Raw genomic sequence first — 26,585 nt, 5'->3', positions numbered from 1 at the left:
ACATTCTGACCGGTAAAGAGGACACAGATATTATATAATATTCGTTTATGAAGAGGACAGATGCCCTCCGCCACTCCCCCCAAGGCTTCCTAAACTCCAGCGTCATTACGTCACTCTGCATCCGAACCTAGACCAGTCGCAGCCATTTTACTCCGCGAAATAAACTCCAATCACACAGCTAGAGGAAAAAACAAAATACACAAGATAATTTCGCTGACATTCATGGATATCTCATTGTAAACAAGACCTCGGACAGATTCGGGGTTCAAGACTTTGCAATTCGGTAAGACCACAGACCCGGCGCTGTCTTGTTTTTAGCATGTTAGCCTGTGTTAGCTAAACCGAGCTAGCTAACTAGCAAAACTGTGAGGAGGTTGTTGTTGAGCAGTGCGTCCGTGATATGCAGACAGAAGCAGCAGACTAGGCTTAGTAAGACTGTACAGCAAAGCATTAACAACGAGGGTTTGACTGTTACTAAGCCTGAGGTATGATTTTTAGTCCTCGGAATGATGACCGCGGAGGAGCTTCATCGTCATGTATGACTGGCAGTGTGAGTATCTGCAACTCACTCACCTGTCAGATGTTGAGTAGCTTCTAGCCAACGTTAGCTTATCCCACACCCACCCGCATCCACCACTGCGATAACTGTAGCTGTGGTGGAGCCAACAGCCATGTCAGTAAATAAGAAAAATGTGTTCTTGCCGTTTAAACTAGCTAGCTAACGTTTGTTGTGAAGTTATTATTTGTGACTATGACTTTGGTGCACTGTATGTTTATTTCTGCCATTACCTCTCTGAATGCTGGGGCATAGCATGACGTTACATTGTGAGTTGGCACTGGCAGCCCTACCACTCAAGTAATACTAACCACGCACGCTGTGAAATGAAGCCCATGTGGCGTGCACAAACCCGATGGTGTTATCTTATTGCCTTACAATCGATTGAAACGAGGAAAGTGAGGTAGTGCTGCAGCAAAGCCAAACAGGTCGCGGTCTGTGTGAGTCAGACAGGCAGGATGTGGTGGTTTTAGAGGCGGCCCTATCCAGTCGAGGTCTGTCACTGAAAAGTGTGAATTATTAGCGTTAACTTAAAGACTATGCTTATGGTTGGATGGGAAAGTAATTATCCCAAGGCTGTAAGCCATATATCCCTATGTGTTTGGCTTATTTCAACCCCCACTGCAGTATTAGTTTGCAGTTCAGACCACTTCAGACTAGGGTTTCCATGTCTTTCCCTGTGGCGAATTAAATGAAAATGAAACCAAATATCACAATGTAGGCAAACGTGCTTGCATAGTACCTGGTTTTCCTCCAATAATTTTAGAATGTTCTAGTATAGGACTATTTTACCCCTTATAATGATTGTGGCAAATCAGATTCTACTGAGTTGCAGGAGTTATTACTACTGACATCTAGTACCCACAAAAAAGTGTGCCACCCAGGCCATTTAAATCAGATTTTTTCCTTTCACAGAAACTACTTTATATAACCAGCCTACGTAATTCTTCGTTGCAGTCCGCACTCGGTGTTGAGGTTTGGCCATGTAACTGCTGGAGTGGTCCTTCTTTTCTTAGGTGAGACAGTCCCATGGTGTTTGGCTTCCAGCCATTGATCCTTTTGTACTGGTTTTAGAAAATCTTTTCAGCGAAGTCTACAAAGGCAGTCAGGAACAACACCACACGTGTGTCTGTGGGAACAGAGCAGAGCAGTGACTTTAGGGAATGAGCCACAGCGATGACATCATTTCTCTCTTATCTCTGGATAATAGAAGGCATTTTTGTTGGAACCAGACATGGTCTATTTAAGATCCAGAAAACTGCAGACTCAAACTGTAGTTGGCATGGAGGTGTGTGTGTGTGTGTGTGTGTGTGTGTGTGTGTGTGTGTGTGTGTGTGTGTGTGTGTGTGTGTGTGTGTGTGTGTGTGTGTGTGTGTGTGTGTGTGTGTGTGTGTGTGTGTGTGTGGGTGGGTGGGTGGGTGGGTGGGTGGTACATTTGCTCAGCATCTCACATAATTACAGAATGAATGTCTTACAGGTAATATTATCAGGGTTAATCATAGGGGTGTAAATCACACGTTTTATCACGATACAATATTATATTGATCCTTTGGACAACGATACAATATTTACTGATAAAGATGACGATATGTATCGGTATTTTCACTTTGTATCAATAATATTGGATCGTTGAGGATTGGATTGATATATCGATCCAAATTGATGTATCGTTACACCCGTAGGTAATCAGCAGCAGGTCTTTCTTTTTTAAGAAGATTCCCAGTCATCCAGGAGATAGGATATCTAGTTTTTTCTTTTTTTAATGGTAAGCCTATTTGTTTTTTTGTGATTTGCATGATAAGGTTGTGTCAGTGTTTTATCACATGCTCTTTTTTCTTTGGCAATTGACAGTGTTATGTTTATATCCTTAAACAGAAACCAGACTTCCTTGACTGTTGTTATGGTTTATTAACTCTTAGATAAAGGCTGCAGTTTTCAGTTATCTCATGCTGTCAGTTAAGTGTGTGTGTGTGTGTGTGTGTGTGTGTGTGTGTGTGTGTGTGTGTGTGTGTGTGTGTGTGTGTGTGTGTGTGTGTGTGCGTGTGTGAGTGAGTGCTTGTGGGTACTTCATCACGTGAAGGCTTCACAGCCAGGCCTATTTGTAGTAAAGTTGACCCATGACCTCTTCTCGTCAGTATGCAGACACTGGGAAGTGGTGGTTTCTCTGTGTTTGTTACTGTTGTGGATACAGCTTTGTGGTTGCAATAATGATTGTTTTGCCAAAAACAGGATTGTGAAATACTGTGCTGGTATATAGTTTGTTGTTATAGTTCAATCGCGTCAGCCTTAAGACAATCAGGAAGATGTTTGCGGTTGAAGGTCATAGGGCTAAAGCCTCTCACCTGCACAGCATATGTCTAAGCCTTTATAAGGTTGTGAGAGAGAAAGCCCCAAGGTGCGTACACACCCAGATACTGTCATCATACTGCAAAAATGCTGACTCAAATGATTACCTAGTTGAACACTGATCTTCTATTGCTGCAGATTATAAAAACACAGATGGAACTAGGACTGCAACTAACGATTATTTTCATAGTTGATTAATCCGTTGATTATTTTCTCAATTAATCGATTAGTTGTTTGATCTATATCCTTTCATGTCTATCCACTGTCACTATAATAAAGGAAAAGCCCCAAAAAAAATTAAAAAAAAAATGTCAAAACATGGTGAAAAATGTGGATTAGTGTTTCCCAAAGCCTAAGATGACGTCCTCAAATGTCTTGTTTTGTCCAAAACTCAAAGATATTCAGTTTACTGTCACAAAGGAGAGAAGAAACTAGAACATATTCACATTTAAGAAGCTGGAATTAGAGAAATCTTTTTTTTTTTTTTTATAAAAAAAAAAAAGACTGTTAATCAAACTGATTAATCGATTATCAAAATAGTTGGCGATTAATTTAATAGTTGACAACTAATCGATTAATCCATTCATCGTTGCACCTCTAGGTGGAACCTGAAACCAGTTTTAGTTTTCAGTTAATCACAAACCCCGCCTGGTTAATTTGGTTTGGTCCGAGATGCTAGCATTGCATTTAGCTCCACAATAAGCATATTCCAATCAATATCAAACTGAATTCCTTTTGAGTAATGGCAGTGTTAGTGTCCCGTAAGTAAAATGTCTCATTTAACAGCAATTGCATTTTTAGTTCTTTCAGTGAGAGCATGGGGATTGGAGTAGTGACAGACCGATTTTATCGGCCGGCCGATATATGGGGCCGATATTTGTGTTTTTACGTGTATCGGCATTGGCCGATACGCGGCTGCTGCATTCGCCGATAGTTTTTTCCCGGCATTATTTACAGACAGGCGTCCACAGGCAGCTCTGTGTTGCTGGAGACGCTGCAGTTGACATGCAGAAGCCTGGCAGGCTTCCAGCACCATGGCAGTCTTAAATTACAAATCAAGCACTTTATTTCAATGGCTAGTTTTCAGGTTTATTGTTTTCTTAAATTATTTAAATGTGTTGACAATTATATCTGTCTTCTAATATGTCAGCAAGCAATTCATCATCAAAGCTGTGTTGTAGATGTTGATGAAAGCCTTTTACCCTTGCACTGTTAACCATATGCAGTGCACCCATCCATATGATGCGCATTGCACACATCATTTGGGTGATATGAATGTAAGATGATTGCAGAAGTGACACTGATCTGTGTTTTTGTTTATTATTTTTAAAGAAATGGCAGAGCAGATTCCAAAAACAAATCTAGTGTGGTAGGGTTTACATTTTTATGATGTAAATTGAGGGAGCAAAAGCAGTATCGGCTCCAAATATCGGCTCAAGAAAATCGGCAGCCCGTATCGGTCATTGGCTAAGGCTGATGGGAAAAAAAAAAATCGGTATCGGCACAAAAAAAATCCATATCGATCAATCCCTAGATTGGAGGATTGCATTGTTAGTCAGTATGTTGGATCTTTTGGTTGATTGTCTAGTGGGGCTCTTTGACTTTTCAGGCACTTACAGGATGTCCAGTTTTTGTGACCTTTCAAGTCTGACCAGTATATGACTGATACTCCCAGCTCACTAGCTGTACAAATACTGATTAAAGATTAACTTATGTTGCCTCTGACAATCATTGTCTGTGTGGCACTGATACCACCTACCCGTTTTTATTTGTCTTTGAAAATAATAAAAGCTGCTTGTTTCTGATGTTGCTGATGAAGTTCTTTTCTACAGTGATGACCTTCTTTATTCATTTCTCTTGATGACATGTTGAGCAGACCAGATCACAGGTTGTTGGCAACACGTTTAGCAAGAAAGCAGGCTAGTATGTGCTGACAGGGAAGAGACGGGTACATTTGTCAATATTATAATTATTGTGAGTGCACAGTGCAATGTTGATGATTGACGTAAGCATGGACCACTGCAATGACCCTGCACATCACCTGTGCCAAGTTTGAAATACCAAACACAACCAGTGGCAGGAAAAGACGACACTGCCTCATAGGGTTGCAAGCTATATCGACTCAATGTCGTTATCGCAATATCACGTTGCACAATATTATATCGAAAGTGTCACAATAAGTATGCAATATTTTGTTTATTTTGTGGAGCGCTGCGTCCCGTCCGTTGGCTGTGTGGCTTAGTTGTGTTCGATGTCGAACCCGCTTGAAACGCTATAATGATCATCATTTCATTGGCCGGTTACCATGCCACTTGCACATGTTAGTACACGTCAGTGCACGGGTCCACTACGTGACAAACCCTATGTAGCGTACCACGTGTGCATATTTCGACAGAGTGACAGTGTAAGTGCGTGCGTGCGTGTGCCGTATGTGTGCATTACCCTTTGATAAGACACATGGTTCTTGTTGCCCCGGGCCATTAAAAGAGCAGTCCAGGGCAGAGCATCATGGCGCCTGCCATCTGGATCTGCTCTTTGATTCTGCTGGGCCAGCTCTGATGTTTATCCCACAACGCCCTGTCAGCCGTGACAGTTGTTTGTTCCTTCTTCCCTCTTTCATAGCCTTCTTTCTCTCTCTCACACTCGTTCACACACACCTTCGTTTTCCCCAACACATATAAACACACAGCATGTAGTGCTCTGACGGTTGGAATCCTTTCGTCACTTCCTGTCTCTTGTCTTTTACTCTCGCCAATTGAAATCTATTTTCCATCAAATTGATTATTTGACGGAAGTGGGTTTTTGGTCTTAATACACACTTATTTATGTCATTATGTGGTTGTTTTTTCAATTCCCATGCCACACACATGCAAGGAATCAGCATTCATCCCTAAGATTTGTATTGCTGTCAAAATTGCTGGAAATGTTCTAGAACAGCTTCAGGAAATCATACCCAAAAATGCGTTGCCATTTTTTACACAGCAGTTATGGTGCTGTGGTCAGGGAGAAACCTACATAAACAAACATTACTGGCAAATATCAGATGTGCAGTAGAAGAGCACTATCTCCCCTGAGTGTCAATAAATTGATGCATAATCTAAGTATATTAAGCAAGTGTCCTGAATAGTCCTGAAAGCTTCTGTGTGTGCAAACTGCAGCGTGATGCTACATTACAGCTCTCCATTCATCAGTACCGAGTTGTTCTATTGTCTCTGCACGGAGGATCCACTTCATTGTCATAGAGACCACTGCAGGTTTTCCTAGCAACCTGTGCACATCAAATTTCAGCCCTCGATGCAGCCTTGAGTGTCGTCTTGTTTAATTCAGGCATCTTTAAGTGGTACTCATCATCTGTTTATTCTCCACTTATCTTTAAATACATCTATTCAAGCAACAGCAGTGTGTGTGTGTGTGTGTGTATATGCAATTTTATTTTATTGTTTTTGAATGGGTTTTAATTGGTAAGTGTAATATCATATTTAATATTTTGTAGTTGGCCCCCCTTTTTAACCCTTTAAAATGGATTCCTTTTTGTAGCGTGGTTCTGCTGTGCCATTTAAGATTTTTCTAAGATGTTTTTTGGGGTTGCTTTTGAATCTTGCTTACCATAATATAGAGGTACAAGCAATAGCCAACAAGGCTGGAACAAGGAAGAAGACAGTGCTACCTACAGAAACTCACTTTAAAACAGAAATATAATGGTGAAAGACATTACAGGACTGAACATACCATTTAACTGCAATCTAGTGGGTGTGCAGGGTGGAGGTAAAATCCTGCGAGACCATTTAGTAGCATTTGTTATATTCATGTTTGCTCCTTTCTCTCTCCTACCAGGTTTGACTTCATGGCTTAGTGTGAGTCTTGACAGCAACTAGCCCGGACATTTCTTTCCGCTCTCCCCTACTGTCCTCTGCCACTACAGGTAGGCATGAACTCATCAACGGAAGGAGTATTACTATTATGAGGGGGGGGGATGCTGTCCTCCTCTCCTACTTCAATGCCTAACGAATCTATCTCTTTCTCTCCCTGACCCTGTCTTTCACTGGTTGAAGCCTGAAAATATTGTAAACAAATTAATAACATAACTAATTACACTAGTCGGACTGTTCAGCTCTGTTTCAGACTGATACCTCCGGTTCAGGCTGGTCCTTATCCTCAACACGTGCCTTTTTCAGTCGTGGAAAATACTTACTTACACTTGCATACTGTGTAAAGGTGTTCACGAGATAGATACCAACCTTTCGAGAACTTGTGAATTTCGCCAGCCGTCTTCTCTCCTTATGGAGACAGACACTGTGTGCACGGTGGGAGGAGCTGTGTGTATGTGAGCGAGACGCAAGTGACAGAGAGATGGAGCAGGGAAAGGAAATGCAGCTGAACGTGTTTTAAATAGCGTTAAATAAAAAATGAATAACGAAACGCAATGTGCGGCGGCCGGTGTTGATAGTGAGGCGCACCGCCACACATTAGTCTGTGTGTGGGAAACACTGTGGTAGTGTGAAGCACTGCCACACAACACCACCAAGTCTGCCTGCCTGCGTAGAACCTTCCTTCTACTTGTCTCCCTCTCCTCCTCCTCTCTCCCTCTCCTCTCCCTAGTAGCGCGAAGCGAACAACAAAAGCTGACAATTTTGTCTGGACAGACGAGGAGGTGGAGTTATTGCTCCAAACAATGCATGCATAGGCACACACAGACACACACGGCACACACACAAATGTGGGGCACACACACACACACACACACACACACACACGCACGCACGCACGCACGCACGCACACACACACACACACACACACACACACACACACACACACACACACACATGGCGCACACACTCTCGCACAGTACGTTTTTACCGTTTAGACGGGAATGCGATGGTGGAGCATTTTTAAGATTTCCACTCTGGAGGGTGGTTTCACTTTTTTTGTGTTTTTAAGCCCCAAAAATGCCGTCGAAACAAAAGGCAGATCTGATAAAATATTTTGTTGTTTTCACCCGCGAGCGGATTCGTGTAAACAGGGCCTGAAATCCAGTACCTGACTGGCTGATGTTAGATTTCATTGCTTAACGGGGCGCCCTGGTAGCTCACCTGGTTGAGCATGCGCCCCATGTACTAAGGCTTAATCCTTACCGCAATGGTCCGGGTTCGATTCCGCCCCGGGCCCTTTGCTGCATGTCACCCCTCTCTCTCTCTCTCTCTTGCACTTTACTATCTTCAGCTGTCCTATCCATTAAAGGCCAAAAATGCTCCAAAAATAATCTTCAAAGAAACAAAACTAAACGATTTCATTGCTTAACGACCTTCTGCTGCCACTGAAAGAGAACCTGAGAGAGATGAATAGCACTTGACCAGAGTCCCCTTTCCAACAGCTTAGACCTGACCCAGAAAATTCAAAGCAGAAGGCCTCACAGCACAAGAGGCACCGTATTTTTGTAATCTATAGGAAGTACTTACAGGCTACAGAGCAGAGACTGGTTAGTCACTAAATATGCTGTTACTGGAGATCTGTTACTGCAGTTCTGTCACAAAAAACACTGAGGTTTAAACACCAAGGCCCGAGTAACGTCTGGAATAGGGTGTTTTATTATCATTAAGGGGCCGCAAAGTGGCTGCGGGTCAGAGCCAAGTTTCAGAGAGTGGGGTCATTTTGCAGTGGTTGCCAGAGTCAACATTCACCAATTCAAATTGTCAGTAAATGCCAAGTGAACTGGGATTGACTCCGATAATGTCTGATTGGTGGGGCTGAATGCACCCTCCCACAATGTCACAGATATAGCAGGTAACAGTAACTACAAAGTACACCAGGAAGTCTTTAAGACAGAGGCGTCAGATCTTAAACTCTGACTGTGAAATAATTACTTGTAGTCACATTCATCAGGTAAAATCCATATAGACAAACCACACCATTATTATATATATTTATGTAAACCTAGCCCAGGAAAAGCCTACTAATCATACAGTACCAGAAAATACTGTGTACTATTGGAATATTTTAGTTTTTTCCCTTGCAGACAGCTGCAACAGCATAAAATATTGGTATCAGGTCAAATTTTAAAATGATAAACAGAGGCTCCGTCTATTGTCCATTACACTTGTGACATGTACAGCAATGTATGGCTAGGGCTAATAAAAAACTTTTTAAAAAACTAAAAAATAGTTTAAAAAAACAATTTAGAATTCATCATTGACATTGTTGAAATTGTTAATTGTTTTTGAAAAAATAGCCGCTTCCTCTTACCACAGGGATATTCTATTTATTTGTCTCATCAGTTTATTTGTCAGGGACAATAGGCATTGTTACATCTAAAGTGCAACCGATGCAATGTATGTGGGACTTCTAGCCGTAGGCTAATTTGCAGTCCTTGTCTCTGGTTAGACTTTTAAAAATGTTATTAATAATATGTTAATAATAATGTTATTATAAACTTGTCATTGAGGATGCAGAAAAATGAAGAGCTTCACATCTGGCAAACAGCAGAAAATCAGTGTGTGCCTGGGAAGATATGTGTTACTTATTGCACAGAGGAGCATTGTTATGTAGATTATGATACAAACTTTAAAAGCAGAACAAGAGATGACGAAATATGGGGTTTAGGATTTGTTGTGTTTGGATACGTGACATGGCATCAGCATTCAGCAACCAGAATGGACAACATTCAGACATGTCGAACTTGAAACCAAATGTGTCTGAGTCCAGTTAAGTCCCACAGTCTCCCTGGGCCGTCTAATGCCTTTGGCACTTTTAAGGACCTACAGGGAGAAATAAAAGCAGCCACAGGAACAAAGTGGTTCTCAGCCAAAAGCAACACATCAGGGTGGTTAGTAAAGAGTGCCTAGGTCCTTGAATAGCTGCATGTGGGTGCTGCTGAAGAGCGATAAATAACATGCATGTTCAGACTGAGCAGTCTATCATCTGCTGGTTAAGAGGCTGTTGGGAAGCCATGGATACTAAACTGTTTGTTTTGCTCCCTGAAATGTTTCCGTTCCCCCTGTTTGAAACCGCCACAGCGACGTCATATTTCAGATTATGAAGCCTGTCTGTACAGAGAGAACATTCATGCACAAACTGGCCTTGTTTCTCACGAGCAGCGGTTTGAAGCGATTATTCAGTATAATAGCCAACCCAGCTCGTTTAATGAATAATTTGGGCTGCGACTGAGCTCTTCCAGATGGCCCAAATGAAATGCCACCCTTAGCATTTCACCAGTTGGGCAAAGTAGTCATACCAATGGTTATTTTTCTGAATTACTGATGTCCTTGAGGAGCCCACAAAATAGCCTTGAGTGATGTATTCCTCCTGTCGATTTCTTCAGTGAGTGGAGCAAAGCAGTTACTAGATTTTCCTCTACCTCCTCACTCTCTCTCTTCTTGTTTCCTGTACCCACACAGGTAGCAGCGAGACACAACCAAAGGCACGGTGACCAGAACCCCCTGCTACTGGCCTCCCCTCCTGAGGCAAGATGGAGCTCCAGGCGTCTCATGGGCAGCTAGGAGCAGAGGGGGATTGCGAGATGTCGAGTCTGCTGTTGGCCAGTCCCCAGAGCGAGGCGGTGACCTATGAGCTGGAGGAGCTGTCACTGCAGCCACTGCCTCCACTCAACGAACGGAAAAATGGTGAGGACCTGCTGCTGTACAGGCCTGTCATGGCATGCTAAAACAGAAGATACTTTTAAACAATCCACCATGATGGAAGAGTAACCTAAAAGAGATTTATATTTTCACCTCTTCCTTCTGGAGAAAACTAAGGAGCTGCCTCTCAGCAGGATGATTGAATGATACTATAAAAAGGGAACAAAAAAACACAGAACATCTGTCACCCTAAACAGATTCACTAAAATGGAATTCCACATAAATCAAACTCAAACTTGACAGCCAGTATACTGTATATAATAACATTATGCTCTTTGTATTTGCTGCAACTCCTCCAACATGGTGACACTTATGGCAGCCCTGTTTAGCCTTAAATACCCTTCATACATAGATGGCCCACACACTGTCAGTGTTTTCAGAGCACTCAGGTGCAAATTACATCATACACTCTTTTGCATATTGGTGACGTCATTGCGCAGTTATTTGCATAAAGCTAAGTGGTTGTTGTGAGGGAGAGAGATCACTAATGCAAAACTTGCAGCAGCTTGTCACACAAATGGGAATAGCTGGTCCACCTTAAAGTTCAGCCCACCTTAAATTAGTGAGCCTGTGCTGAAGTTGTCGCTAACTCCGAGGCTAACCCCCTTCACTTTAACCAGTAGGTAGCAAGCAAGACACGGGATCTTGGCTCTGGTCTTGAGGACTTACAGCATTTATTTACCGACAGATAAACTGTACACACTCTGCACCGCTACCTTCAGAGCTATAGCATTACCTCAAACGTCATAGTTACCGACAAACACTCTTTCTCCACCGCACACTCGCTAACGTGTGGGCTGCTGCTGCCGCTGTGTGCGCAACATGCAGCCGTGCTCATCCAGATGCTCTCCACATTGTTTTTACGTTCATAGGCCTAAGCTGTATAATGGCAGAGAAAACTCTGGCTGTTTATGCATGCACGCAGGCACGTACTGCATTAATGAACTATTAAGTTCAAAATGGGCCATAAAAGTAAGTGAAACTTCCATCAGCTTTTCTTTTGTGCAGTGCGCAACAAATTCATATTCATCATGCGAGCCAGCCTGCATGTTAGCTTCACATTACTGACACAATGTTGATGGTGTTCTGGCAGCCACATAGGACTGACTCAGACACTGATGGAGGGGTATGCGATTAACAGGCTTTAGGAGTGGGTTAGATTCACTGCTTCCTTTGCCAGTTCCTAATCATGGCTTAGATGGTATAGGGAGATCAGTTCAGTGCAGTCACTGTGATATTGATCACTCTACGCTCCGAAAAGTCTGTCAGATACAGTCAACAAACGCAGGGTGTTCAGCCAGAGCTGGGGATTAAACGTGTGTTGGATAATTGTAGGATTTTGTGCTGTCGTGCACGGTGGCTGCTGCTGCCTGCAGGAGAGCGCCGTGAAATGTCTCGACTGTGGAACATTTTTGTGGAATGTCAACAGTAGTAGCACCCACTCATCATCTTGGGTTTTGTCATTTCCCTTCCAGTGAGAACACGCACCTCATACTTTCCACCCTCTGAGCCGTCCCCAGCACTTTGCTAACCGCAGAGTCGCCTCTCTCATATTGGTTTTAACATGCAGGTGTTGATCTGTCTACCATCATGACAGGTCTGTGTGTCTAAGACCACTTCAGTTGTGTGGGGCAGGAGGCTGTAGCTCAGAGAGTCTGGAGGGACTGGGAGAACTGCTCTTTCAGCAGAGTGGGACGTCAATACTCAGGGCTGCGTGTTTGTTGTGAGGGGAACGAGAGTCTGGCCAGTAAGCACTAGCACATTATGTGAAATCAATAAGGATATCGATAAAAGCAAAAGCCTGCTAAGAGGATAAAGGAGTGTACAGCTAGAAACAAAGGATCGTAAAGAGATTTAGACTAAAATGTATATAATAATATCTCTGAATGATAATCGGCTACTTCCCAAAGTAGGATGCAAACTGTCGTCCACAGTATTTTTATTTTGAAGTTTATAAATAGTGAATGTTGCCTGAAATAAGAGTCTGACTCTTTAAAGAAATTGTTGAGTAACTGCTTTCTCTGTTGTATTTGAATTATTTTTGGAATTCAGTCTTTAGTCAGATGTTCAAAAATAGGCCAGAGTCATTGCAGTATACACACACACACACACACACACACACACACACACACAAACATCACAGGCTGACCTACTGTGGCGTCTCTGGTTGTTAGCATTAGTGGTGTAGGGATTTTGATTGATTATGTATTTAAAAAATATATAAATGTCAATTTTATTATTTTACTTTGTACTTTTATTAGGTCGCATTAAGGAATAGTGCAGAGTTTTGGGAATGCGCTTATTCGCTTTCTTGCTGAGTTAGATGAGAATAGTTTTTAAATCCGCCTCTAGATAATAGTAAAAGCTCCTGTTTTAACGGCAGGTGAAACAGACCAATTCCTTATGCATGTGCTTGGGTTTCCTTCATTGACCTGCTGACTGTGTGCCTGTCTCTGTGTGCATAAACAGCTCAGTCATGTCATCCACCTCTCCTCTCAGTCTGCTTAGGTCACAGGTCAATGTGTTTGTCAGGCTGAGCAGCATTTCCTGGAGGAATCGAGGACAATGCCACTGACTGGAAGTCTAAATATATCACCATAGAATCATGTCACCGCTGCATACCTTTCTCTAACTATTTAGTATAGTGTAGTGAGTGTAGTTGGGGTCCAAATTGTTTGTTTCTTATTTTCATAGGCCCTTTTCAACAAGCCCTGCACACTGTCTATATAAACAGGAGCCAGAGTAGATTTTCTGTAAATGTTTCACCACAGCTCTAGTTGATATTAAAGCTGCAGTCAGAGTACACAAAAGGAGCAGGTTATGACATATTGATGTAGGACAGTTTTGCATAGCCACCAAAGTAATGCAATCAGTCTTACCCTGGGATAAAGAGTTTCACTCAGTTTATGTGTATCGCCAAAGAGATTAGAGAGACAAAAGAAGTTAATGTTGGTGAGGCCAGCTGTTTCCTGCTGAAGCAAGACAGCTGGTATAATTTCACTGTGATTTTTGATGCATCCTTTCCTGTGAATGGAGAAGTGTCTGTACTCCTGGTCAGTGTTTAATTAGTGCAAATCTACACCTCCTCCTACTTAATATGACACATCCTTATGTTGTTTGGCCCACTAACAAGATAACATTAAAGCTATAAAACACTTGTGTTGTTGCCACAAGCTTGTCTTTTCAGCTTGGAAGATGCAGTTGTTTTTGTTTTGTTGTATTGTCCTTAGTCAGTGCTGACTCAGACTGTTCCTCAGTAGTTTTACAAGGAACCAGGGTAGACGTCACATCAGGCTGTTGGGATCGCCCACAGCCAGAAAAAAACCCACCCCAAACTGGCTGAGTAAGAGAGGGAAGTAAGCTTAGAAGGGTAGGAGGGGGTTGTGGCAGTAAAAAAAAAAAGAGTCAGGGAGGGATAGAGGAAGGGCCCAATGTTGCTTCTCTAATTCTTAGAAGCGTCACAGCGCTGTGGATTCTTATTATTTGGATGATCATGTTGCACCGTGACTGAGAGAGGATACGACTATAAGCTACATATTTTGGGCTTTAATAGGCCAAATTAACCTTGGGATCAAATGGCTTAATCACTCAGTTGTATTTTGGACTGCTCTATAGACCAGGACTCTCAGTCTCAGACAATGGCCTGTTTGGAGGTAGAGACCCACAGTGACTGCACTAGGTTCAGAGCAGGTGAGCACTCCTCTTCTTTGTCGTTATTATGCTAATTCCTCAATTCAAGTAGGCTGATGTTTTTGCCAGCTTGAATATAACTAGTATTTTGGTGGTGGGTTTCCTGTGATTGCCTTGTACCGTTTTTGGGTAGGAGTGGTCCAAACTTTAAAGCGGCAGGCTTGTGAGCAGATAATAACTGAAATCTCATACTCTGGTGAAGCGAAGCTTATGGAAAAATGGAACGAAACACCATCTCATTCTTAAACAGCTACTGAAGTTGCACTAGGTTGCAGGAGAATAAAAAATCCCACAAGCTAGGACTGACTGTTTTGGAGCTAAGACTTTAGCTCCAAAACAGTCAGTCCTAGCTCTGCAGGCTTTTAATGGCAGCGTAGGAATAGCTGGTGTAGTTCCACCACGCTACCATGCACTTAAGTATGTAACCGATGTTTAGAAAAATGTTGTTGACTGGTAGGATAACTTACGTCCTGAGTGCAAAATGTCCCCTATAAAAAGACGTTATCGTATGTTGTCAACCTAATGACTAGAGAGAAGGATATGAGTGGTGTATCGGGGGGTGGGGAGCGGTTAGTATGTGGTTACCATCTCAGCTTGATGTCATTTTCTACCCTATTTTATTTTTATATACTTCCTCATCTGTTTATTCTTCTGTCTGCTTTCCCTCATTTATCTTCTCATGTTTTTCCTTTTTTTTAATTAACATTACAATCAAATTGCCTGTTTTTCTTTTATAAAAATGTTTCCCCTTTTGTTTTCAGTCCTGCAGTTGAGGCTTCAGCAAAGGCGAACCCGGGAGCAGCTGGTGGAACAGGGCATCATGCCACGTGAGTATCAGCACTGCCAGTTGTCCATCACTCACAAACGACTAATGTGGTGTGAGCGGGTGTATGATATATGATTTTTATCTAGATTATTTGTATTTGTATTACTTTGAAGTTGTGCTGAGACTTGTGCATTGATGAAAATGTTATGTGTTGCAGCTCTGAAGAGCCCGGCAGCTTTCCATGGGCAGATCCGCAGCTTGGAGAGAGCCAGGGTAAGGCACCCAGTTTTGGAATTAAGTGCCAACTGTGGACTTGAGAAGCAAAGGAAATCCAGTCACTCAAACGAGCAAAAAAGAACAGAGCATTACAGGGCTTGAATTTTGAGGGGGACAATCAAGTACTGGATTACCTTGAAAATAGCCCCTTTTATAACAAAGTGCTTAAAAAGTCCTCAAAAAGGTCTAATGTACCACATACCGCTGTCTTACATTTTGTTTAAGTCAAGCTTTTTCTGTTTTTAAATTCTGACATGTTGCCATCTCCCTCTCCTTTCCTCTCACTTTGATGAGCTTGTTACTGAAAACTGAATATGCCAGGGAAGTGTAAATTGAAAAGCTGAAATCTTGTAAGCAGCCGGTGAACAATGCTGATGTGATAGATTTTTTCCGTCTATGCACTCTGTCTTCGGGCTTCGTCTGAATGTTATTAATAGAGCTGGCGGGTATAGGTAGTACTATTGAATCACAAAACGAGATCTCCGCGTTTTACAAGCACTTACTATTTTGTCCTAACAAAGTAACACAGCGTTGACAGAACTACAGCTAATAATCACTGTAGTGACAGTGTGACTGTGACAGACAATGTCTTGCCGTTTGTCACGATGACTTGAGAAGCACTCGTGGGATTTTGAGACCTCAGCATTGTCTGTCAGATGATATTTATGAATTTGGTTGTGCCGCATACTACTGACCAATCAACCTAACATATATATATATATATGTATATGTGTGTGTGTGTATGTATGTATGTATATATGTATATATATATATATATGTGTATGTATATATATATATATATATATATATATATATATATATATATATATATATATATATATATATAGTGTGTGTGTTTTTAAGATGATTTTTGGGGCTTTTTCCGCCTTTTAATTTGACAGGACAGCTAGGTGAGAAAGGGGAGAGAGGGGGAAGACAGGCAGGAAATCGTCACAGGTCGAATTCGAACCCTGGACCTCTGTGTCGAGGCATAAACCTCTCAGTATATGTGCGCCTGCTCTACCCACTGAGCCAACCTGGACACAAATCAACCTAATATTTTTGTGCACATTTATGTCTGTATGCTCAAGGACCTCTCGTATTTTTGTGTATAAAATGAATGCATGAAATTAATTATTTGCTTTGAGTGAAGTCATTGAAAATGAAAAAAAAAGTCCTTAAAAGGTACTTTAAAAGTCCTTGAATTTCGTTTTGTAATGTCTGTATGAATACTTAATTTAGATGATTTACCGACTGTCCGTCTTTCTCTTCTAGACCGAGAATTTCCTCAAGCACAAGATCCGCAGCCGTCCAGAGAGAGCAGAGCTGGTCAGGATGCACATCCTGCAAGGTACTGGTGATTGTCTAGTTCTCACTACAAACACTTGTTGTATTATCTAATGTTCCTCATGGACCTTTTTTAAACATCACAGAATTCAAATTGGCACCAGACACGATGCTATAAACCAGCACAGCAAACAAGAAATCTACAAGCTGACGGTATACAGTATGACTTCTATGTGTGGTATTTGTGTCTTTTCCTCAGAGACCGGAGCAGAACCCTCACTACAGGCCACCCAGATGAGACTGAAGAGGGCCCGGCTGGCCGACAACCTGAACGAGATGTTAGCCCAGAGACCCGGCCCCATGGAGCTGGTGGAGAAAAACATCCTGCCTGTGGATTCCAGCGTTAAACAGGCCATCATCGGTGAGAGACGGGACAGTAGTGATGATAAAACGGAAAATATTGCCATATTAGACAGCCTGTGTTTTTAGAGCATTCCCTGCCTTAATGAAACCTGTCAGCAGAAGAAGTCATTGTTTGATCGACCATGCAGGGAATTGGAGAGAAATAATGATAAAAGGTGTGTATTACTGGCAAAGAGATACAAGAAACATTGAGTGATTGAATGCTGGACTTTGTTGTTGTCTCTTAGTGGGTCAGGTGAATTATCCCAAAGTGTTGGATGAAGACAGCAGCGATGCCCTGTCCCCAGAGCAGCCAGCCAGCCAGGAGTCTCAGAATTCTGTCCCCTCTCCCGTGGAGAGCAAAGTGCCAGAGATGCCCTCTCCAGCCCCAGCACCACCACCACCACCTCCACCAATACCCACCACCATGCTGCAGGTCAGATACAGGACTAGTAGTACTGCTGTTTGTGTATGCCTGGCCTAATAGCCCCATGTTTTTGTAAATCAATGACATTGATAATGGACTTAACAGCGTTTATAAGAAGTCCAGTGTTTGCTTTGCAGTTATGTATCTTTTTGTTATGTTTCTTCAGGCCTTCCCAGTTGCTTCACAAGCAGCAACAGACTTTATGAAAGCGATGTCTACTCCTGCGCAGCCATTCACCACAGCTGCTCATTCCAAACCAGGCCCAACACTGGTGAAAGTAAGAGCATTTTTTTCCACCTCTAAATATAATACAACCTCTTACTGTAACATTTGAATGCTGCTGGACAAACCATATGTTTTCCCTGTTTCCTCCTACTACAGCAAAGCCAGCAGAAGCCTCCCTCAGAGAAGAGCCGCAGTAAGAAGGGCAAAGAGCCCAAGTCCAGGGTGAAAAAGCTCAAGTACCACCAGTATGTTCCCCCAGACCAGAAGCAGGAGGCCAGTGAAGCACCCATGGACTCGTCTTATGCCCGACTGCTGCAGCAACAGCAGTTGTTCCTCCAGCTACAGATCCTTAGCCAGCAGCAGCAGCACTACAACTACCAGACTATATTACCAGCACCACTTAAGTACGTATATAACACATTAAAACTAATGCGAAAAGATATCGTAATTGTATTGTTTGATTTCTGGTTTGGCTTGCCTTCATAACTCTAAATCTAAACGCCTGAAAGCAAGCCAAATATAGTTGTTTTTAATGACCCAGAGGGCCATTAGCTAGTTTCCAATAACAACTCTGCATCTAATCATATCAATAAGGAACAGGATGTTGTTTCACCAACTGCTGTCTTCATAACCGTCCTCGCAGCGGCAGCATGGCCAAGCTCCCTTTGAACTACTGCACTGTGGTTTGGTTGACTGGCTTTGTTAGTGAGGCGCAGGGCACAGGATGGATGGTCTGCTCATATTGAGAACAGATTTCCTCTCTCGGTTTCCTCCCTTTCTCTCCCTCTTCAATGGTCTCTCCAATAATACTCCTTTGTCCACCTTCCCTCTTTCTCCCACCTTCTTTTCCTCTTTTTCTGTTTCTTATTCATGTGATGCGGAAGTAGTGTGAATTATTTCCTGAAGTAACAATGACCTCATGTTTTTGTGTCTCTTTCTCACTGTAGGCCTGTGGCCGAGGGTCAGAGCAGCAGCGCCGGCAGCCTGCCAACCTCCATCGTGGTGTCTTTGCCCACCGCTCCTCCACCTCCACCCGTGACTCCGGCTCCGGTTCGTCCAAACAACTCGCTCTCACACCGCAAACCAGGAGTGTTGCCTGCCAACCTGGAGGAGATGAAGGTATTTGGAAACCCACTTGTACCGGCAAACCGCTCACCACCAGCAGCTTAGAAATCAAAGATAAAATTGTAGCCTAAAGGGAGAAATTACCCTTCCTTGGGCCCACTTAGCTGTTGAAACTGAACGAGTCGAGATATTACACATGTACAGCAATGTTTTTTATAGAAATCTGATAACCCCACATACAGATCTATCAAGGTTTTGTCTAGTCATTTAAACGTTTCATAAAGCAATGACAACCTGAGGGCACAGACTTAACATTTGTTAATTTCTTTTTTTGTGGTGGTTGCTCCACTGATTACACTCCAGGAAGTGACCGGCCCAGTCAAGAAATAGTCGTAGTAAAAGGTGAAATTCAGAGGTGCTGGATGGCAGATTTAAAAAAAACTATGCACAGAGCCAGGCTAGCTGTTTTTCCCTGCTTCCAGTGTGTGTGCTAAGCTAATCGGCAACTGGCTGCTAATCATAATTACCAAACCGATATGAGAGTGGCATTAATTTCCTCATCTAACTCTGGACAAAAAAACACCAAATTGTTGAACTATTCCTTTAAAATCAGTTGCACTCTTCCTCTGGCACTAGTCCAGAATTGATGACATGATAATATTTGTATTTTTGTAGGTGGCTGAACTAAAACTGGAGCTAAAGCTGCGTGGCCTCCCTGTGTCAGGAACAAAGACCGATCTCATTGAAAAACTGAAGCCTTACCAGGACAATCACTGCACCTCTGCTCCTACCACCACTACCTTCTCCTCCATGCCCATGGAGGTCACCACCACCACTACAACTCCCGCTATAGTTTTTCCAGTCCAGCAAGTTGCTCCAGAGAGCATTAACCCCACACCGCCGGTCTCACCCATTCCCACTGATCGCTCCACCCTCCAGCAGGATGCACCTCTCCCGTCTTTCCACGTCCCGGAGGAAAAGGACAGGCGGCTCCATGAGAAGGAGCAGCAGATAGTGGAGTTGATGAGGAAGCTGGAGCAGGAGCAGAGGTTGGTGGAGGAGCTGAAGATGCAGCTGGAGGTGGAGAAGAGAGGCCAGGGTGGCTGCACCGCTGACTCTGCCTCTGTGTCTCCCAAACTCACTTCTGTACCTGCCATGAATCCTGTTCCCACCGTCCTGAACTCGAACGTAATAAAAATGGAGGGTGCAGTCCTGTCGAACTGTTCATCCACTACAGCTGCAATCCCCAACTGTATCCTGGGCTCGCAGACTCTCTCTCCCCTGCAAACAGTGGTCAAGTTGGAGGATGTGACTGTTTCTTCTGTCAAGCCGCTCCAGCTCCAGACCCAAACCCATCTCATCAACCAGATCCAGCCCCAAGCCCAGCCCCAAATAACCAACAGCCCACAGATACTCTCCCCATCACAGAGAAGTCCCAAGCTTCAGACCCAGCCACAGTCCCAACCTGCAGCCCCCAGCCTGCAGCAGTTCTTCATCAGCCACCCAGGTGGGGTGTCCCAGGTGCTGGGTCAGCCTCAGACCTTGTTAACCACCACTGGCCAGGCTGGGAGGATCCTCCTCCCAGTCTCACTACCCAAAAACGCTGCAATCCAGCTGCCAAGCTCCACTGTCAGCCTGCAGGTAAGATTGCAGTAACGTAGAGTGACATCATGTGTAGTGGTGTCTGTTAGAGAACTGTTTACCTGCTTTAGGGGTTGACAAATTCGAAAACTGGATGTGTAGACTCACAATTATGTTCTTACACCCTCTCCCCTTATCCCAGCCTGTTCTTCAGGCCACAGTCTCAAATCCAGGCATGGTCCAGGCCTCAGTTCCTCAGCTGCAAACCACTAAGATGGAGACGGCACCCAGCCAGCAGTTAACCAACCACAACCCATTGTTACAGGTCAGTCACGCCACGTAGTTGGAGGCATTTCTGTGGGAAATTATGCTACAGAGAAACGCTGCAAATCCTCACATGTGAGAAACTGTAACCAGAAAGTGTGAGTATTTGTGTTTGAAAAATGGCTCAGTAACCCTAATCGATTGTTTCAGCAGTATTGCTTGTGAGATGTGAGACATGCTATCTTTTACCACAACCATTACTCTTTATTTTGTAGCACACATCTTGTGAATTAGTCATGATCATATGTCTTAGTAAAAACGTATTTACTTTCAGATTTAGCTTGTTTTACAATTTAACAGAAATCCAGTGTGTCTGCTGCGCCACAAGATATTTAAGATGAATGTTTATAATTAATGAAACTCTACTCTTTCCACTACTGTAGCTCTACGTGAGAGCTACAAAGTTGTGTGTGTGTCCTACGTCCCATTTGCTGTATCTTCAGTTCCTCCTTTAAAAAACAGCACTGATGTTAGACTCTGTCTTGTGTGTCTTGACAGACTCTGACTATGTGCAATAACACTACTGGCTTGGAGAACCAGACTAGGCCTGAGATGAATCCCCAGTGTTTCCTGAGAAGCTCGCCAGAGAACAGGGTCTCTCCACGGGCTTCACCCAACCACAACATCTCCAACGGACCCGTCAATAAGGTATTACTGGAGGGGACGGGGCTTAGTTTGGTTCGATCTCTCCTACTTACTGAATACTTTTTGAGATAATTTACTATTTCATTTAGACAATTTCCCCAATGTAACCATTCAGACGGTTCTTAATTCTGCCTGTGTTTTCTCCATCTCTCTCTTATTCTTTTAGTCTCCTTCTCCCCAGCCTACCTTCATCCTTCAGCCCACCTCCCTTGTTACTCACAAGACAAGAGAGCCTCCCCGCTATGAGGACGCCATCAAACAGAGCCGCAACTTGCACATCAACAATGTTTCACAGGTTAGATACGCACCAGCCACAGCCCAGCTCACACACCACTAGGCACCACTGTATCCTTCAGAATACAAAAAAAGCTTAAAAACATATGAGACTATCAGTTTTCTAGCCATAAGGAATTGTTTCGCTTTTGGTGAGCAGCCGCAAGTCTCTTAATTTTGTTTACTGTCTTTTCAGGTTCCCACGGCAACCAGCCAGCAAATGGATGACTTGTTTGACATCCTTATACAGAGTGGAGGTAAAGAAGTGCACACTGACAGTACACATCCAGACCATTCTGTTTAGTATGAGCAAGTTTAAAACTTTCTAGTCTCAGGGAAATGCTGCGTCTTCAGTTTGGTGACATCACAGCTTATGTTAACAGAATTGGACTGATTATGACTGATATCAGCCTTTTAGATATTTATGTTGTCTTGGCTAATATGACAGAGGCTCCTCCTCAACCACAGCAACATGTAGACCAATAATTCACAACCAAAAGAAATTTAATTATGATTTGACTAATATATATATATATTAATTGAGTCAGCTGTAACACGTGAACATGTTACAATTGGGAGTGTGTGAAAATTAGTTACCAAGGAAGCAAAGAGGTCTAAATAGTTAGCTAAAAGTAATGGAAAATGGTTGAAGTAGGATTCTAATAGTTATAGATAAATGTTAAAATAGTTAGCTATAATTGATAAATAAATGGTTGAAATATATAAGCTAATATTGATAAATAAATGGTTGAAATAGGTAGCTAAAAGTAATGACTACATGGTTGAAATAGGAAACTAAAAGTAGCAGATACGCAGTTAAAATAGTTGGCTAAAAGTAATGGATAAAAGGTTGAATAGTTGGCCAAAAGTACTGGATACATGCTTGAAATAGGAAGCTAAACATAATGGATAAATGGGTAAAATAGTTAGCTAAAAGTAATAGATAAGTGGTTGAAATAGGTAGTTAAAAGTAAGGAATTCACGGTTGAAATAAGAAGCTAAATGTAACAAATAAGCAGTTGAAATAATTAGCTAAAGTTGATGAATAAATGGTTGAAATAGATAGCTAAAAGGGTCAGGGTTAGCTTTAGTATCAGTTTCTGAGTCCCGCTGTAAAAGCATGTTCTGTACAATTTGATTAAAAAAATTGGCCAGTGCCAGTCTTCAAAGAAGCCCTCATTGGTTTAACTCTCCTAATAAAACTTTTGTTTTTATCCCCCTCCTCCTCCTCCTCCTCCAGAAATCACTCCATTTATCCAACAGGACCCCCATGTGTCTCTCACTAAGACGATCCCAGTCACAGCGAGCATCTCCACCCTGCCGGTCAACACCGCTCTCTCCAGGCCGCCTCCACAGATCCAGGTGGCTCCTCCGCCCACCCTGAGCCCCATCATGGACCACGGCCTGTCCAGCCTCTCCTCGCTGGCCACAGACAATCAGCTGGAAGCCTTTCTGGAGAACACACTGGCTGAAACGGCGCCAGCGTCAGACCCGCGCACACAGGGCCTGATGGAGGAGCTGCAGGCCCAGCTGATGGAGCAACAGCCCTACTCTCCCATGGACACATCAGACCTGTCCTTCTGTGATTCTTCCTCGCCCTCCTCGCTCAACATGGGTCTGTCTGACCCAGGCCTGGACAACATGGAGTGGCTGGACCTCACCATGCCGCCAGGTCCTGCTGGGGCACTCACACCACTGGGGATCCCAACAGACTTCCTGGATACACAAGACCTGCAGCTGCACTGGGACTGACCGAGGGGTGGATGACAGAAAAAGAAAGACAGTGTCCAGGGAGTTGGCAGAGCAGGTCAGTCAGGAGTGAGAGATGGATGGATAAAGAGAAGAAGAAAGGGAATGGCAGCCACAAAGAGGTTGCATTTTAACATCTTAATTAAGGAGAACACATGGCATTTCTGTGCCATAGCACTCTCACCAGTACATCCAAACCATCTGTAATATTCCCACTATACTACAGTAAGAGATGCTGTACAGGAGGTGCACTGATTCAAGTTGAACTACAAGCAGGAGTTTGCACAGCTTTAAAAGACAGCCACTAATGGCTGAACAACCACAATAACGTCGTCACTAAGGTGATTGTGGTCACCCATCGTTTTAGTGATAAAGATTTTAAGCAGGCTAGACTTTTACGGTGTCTGATGTCATGATTTTACGTGATTACAGAGACGAGGAGACGGAGCCAAACGAGCACTGGTCGCTCGGGCTGTTTGTAAATACTCTTTAAATCACACTAATACAGCTTAACTTTCCCTGGGACAGAGAGCCCGAATAGCACCGATGGCTGATATTACCCGTTTATTTCTACTGGAGGTTCGGCTGGTTGCGAACACTGCGTTTATTTTACTATGTAAGCACAGTAACTACATGTAAAAGGGTGGGGGTGGTGTGATGCGAAGGCGTTTGTTCCACTGAAGCATAACTGTGCCATACTAGATCATAAAAGCTGGTCATTACAACACAATAACCGTGTCGCTCTTAATGACAGCTCACAGGCTCCAGATGAAATCTAGTCATAATAAACATAAATTTATATGAGCTTAGATTCTCAATAAAAATTCATACGAGGCTTGGCCTGGGGCATCAATGCGTCATGGTGTCAGTACAGACTCGGCCACTAACCCCTTCACCCGGGCAAGCTTAGACTAAACCGGTCTAAGTCTCAAATGCTTGACAGTTTGTTTCCTTTATGATTGGAAGCCAGACGTGCTTAGTCAGTCACTGAGCTAAGTTTTAAAGGGATTTCTAACGGAGAGGAGGCCAGTCCTCTGTTCACACTGGTCCAGTCTACCACTTACTGTACGTTACACATTTGCTGACTAATCTGACTTGTTGTATCAGATGTAACTGTTTTCTTCTGACCTATGACGACCCTGCGGTCAAGCTGATGAACCAATGACTGTAAAGAACAAAGACTTCAGTCTGATGACGAGAGGAGGAAGCTCCTCAATCTATGTGAGAGCTATGCACTGAAGAGGCGGCGAGATCTGGCGATGCGCCTTATTCACCTCAAATCAAGGAAATGTGAACTTTGCATATCCAAAGTGGTCGTTGATATGAAGTGATCAATACGATTGTGATCAACATAAAGATCATGTGGCCAATTGCTCCAGAGATACTGCAGTTGTTGTCCAGGTATCTTATTTTGAATGTAATTTTGAAAAATGGGACTTCACTCACAAAGTTGGCAGCTTTTTTTTCTTCCAATAGTAAACTGAGTAATAAAACGGTGGAAAGGGAACAAATATCAGTTTATGAGACATGCAGACAAACATCCAGAATAGGTGTGAAGTGCAAGTTATATCAAGGAATAAAGATGTCTTTGGAGGAGATTAGCTGTATAGCTGTGTGTGTGTGTGTGTGTGTGTGTGTGTGTGTTGCCTGTTACCATCAAGTAAGACTGGTGAAATAGTCTAACTTGTGATGCATCAGCTAGTGTGGCCTGTAGACAAAGTTAGTTTCCTGACCAACTGGGCAGAAGCAGGCAAGTGTGTGTGTGTGTGTGTGTGTGTGTGTACGTGCGGATTTATCTTCCTGTCTTTTGCATGTCCACCCGTGTCTCTGTGTGCATGATTGTATTCACGTTTAATCTCGGGCTGTTTCGAGCTCGGTCGCCCACAAGTTGTCTGAAGAAATTTTGATGATATCAATGAAATCAAATCATTTGACATATTCAAAACTTCCCTCTTCAAAAGGCTTCTGATGACTGTTTACTGTCTTTTTTATCTGTGTTGCTCAGTTGGTGTCCTACAGTCCAAAATGCACAGACACCTTTTAAGGTGTGATACACAGCGAAGAGGGCTTAGCTACTTTTAAAGCTGTCATAAATTCCAGATGTTTATTTTTAACGGATTGCATCATGTCCCACTCGCTGTTTCTTTTTAAACCTAAGTATTGAGTTACTGATTTAGTATCTCAGTTTAGGATGCTATTGATTGCAGTCTTACTGTATGGCACTTTGATATAAGAATCCTTTTTTAATTGTCTTTTTTTTTTACAGTTAAATCACATTTTCAGTTCATTTTAACCACTTAAATCTGTCATTACGTCCATTGGCACTAGAGGGCGCCTCCTCTCTTCTCTTGTGGCACATTTTCAGGGTCATTTCTAGCAGGAACAAAATTTAAATGGGGCTTTTTTTTATTGTGTTTTAAATGTATTTTCTGCCTGTGTAATGCTGATTTGCTGTGTTCATCAGCAATACTTTGGAGCCCTTTATGTCAAAACTGTCTTGTCAAAGAAGTATGATGCTCTTACTGCTGCAGTTACACATTTATCATCAGATCAGATGGATGCACCCAAATCCAAAACATTTGATCACCTAAAAGAGTTGCGCCAAATACTGCACAGACCCTGGGCCGTCTTGTATTTTTAGCTTTTTTTTTTCCTACAAACAAACTCAAGTTAAACCACCTGTTTAAATCCCCATTCTCACCTCATTCTCCTGGGCACCCCTGGTTTTTGCACCGTTGTTTAAGTTCCATCAGGGTGCTCGGTCTAGTTGTATTTCTTTTTTTTTTCCACATTGCTGCGAGTGTTAATCCTACATAGGATGAACAATAAGATATCTAGTGTGTCCTGTGTATCCTGGAAGAAATGACAAGATAAAAGTTTTTTTTTCTCTCCAGTCTTGTCACCTTTAATGCTGTCATATTTGATATTTTGTTGCCAAAAAAGGCAGTGGAACATATTATCACATTTTCTTTATTAGCTCACGTTTTTGTATGTATCACCTTTTTTTCTTTTTTTCTTTTTTTAAGGGTGAAAAGAAAAATCATTTAATCTTTTTTTCAGCTAATGTAAAAATCTGTTAAAGAGGATTTCATGTGTATATTTTTGGTTTGCAGAGTTTCTTTCATATTTGTCATATCAGACATGCACACACCTCTTGGCTGCATTAAATCTACACATGTATGTGATTTACGCTCGATTTGACACCACTTAACATTGGCAATTGTGATTGGTGACTGGCAAGACAGGGACAGCTGAAAACAATAATGGCTGCTCTCCCTTGATATACTGTACAGTTAGTCAGATCCTGCCTTGATTTTATCATTGTAACAACCTTTACTACA

The 26,585-nt window shown here is 42.7% G+C and overlaps 1 protein-coding gene and 1 long non-coding RNA gene across 3 annotated transcripts; both read left to right on the top strand.

The window, feature by feature from the left end:
• The first annotated feature begins 136 nt into the window (after positions 1-136).
• Positions 137-24,838, top strand: mrtfba (myocardin related transcription factor Ba). 2 transcript variants are annotated; one of them, XM_031297999.2, is made up of 18 exons: positions 137-283; positions 6,737-6,824; positions 10,295-10,519; positions 14,150-14,224; positions 14,986-15,051; positions 15,208-15,263; positions 16,542-16,617; positions 16,813-16,974; positions 17,204-17,391; positions 17,549-17,659; positions 17,764-18,011; positions 18,555-18,726; positions 19,348-20,313; positions 20,456-20,578; positions 21,076-21,225; positions 21,389-21,517; positions 21,692-21,752; positions 22,736-24,838. In XM_031297999.2, the coding sequence occupies exons 3-18, from the start codon at positions 10,366-10,368 to the stop codon at positions 23,245-23,247; spliced, it is 3,249 nt and encodes a 1,082-aa protein (XP_031153859.1). In that variant the 5' UTR covers positions 137-283; positions 6,737-6,824; positions 10,295-10,365; the 3' UTR covers positions 23,248-24,838. The 2 variants fall into 2 exon arrangements, with proteins under 2 accessions (XP_031153859.1, XP_031153862.1); XM_031298002.2 differs by lacking the exon at positions 14,150-14,224.
• On the top strand, positions 7,115-26,585 carry LOC116048776. The gene is made up of 2 exons (XR_004104739.2): positions 7,115-7,222; positions 24,855-26,585. It is a non-coding gene; the product is annotated as an uncharacterized LOC116048776 (long non-coding RNA).

This window comes from Sander lucioperca, chromosome 22 (assembly GCF_008315115.2).
Source record: "Sander lucioperca isolate FBNREF2018 chromosome 22, SLUC_FBN_1.2, whole genome shotgun sequence".
Classification (NCBI taxonomy): Eukaryota; Metazoa; Chordata; class Actinopteri; order Perciformes; family Percidae; genus Sander; species Sander lucioperca.
The sequence above is the reverse complement of the archived record's forward strand: the minus strand, read 5'-3'. Positions and strand labels throughout refer to the sequence as shown.

Bases quoted from the DNA above. Each gene is read 5' to 3' on its own strand.
- mrtfba (XM_031297999.2), top strand. From the start codon at position 10,366: ATGGAGCTCCAGGCGTCTCATGGGCAGCTAGGAGCAGAGGGGGATTGC. The intron at 15,264-16,541 runs GTAAGGCACCCA...TTTCTCTTCTAG, and splicing joins GCAGCTTGGAGAGAGCCAGG to ACCGAGAATTTCCTCAAGCA. The intron at 21,753-22,735 runs GTAAAGAAGTGC...CTCCTCCTCCAG, and splicing joins CATCCTTATACAGAGTGGAG to AAATCACTCCATTTATCCAA.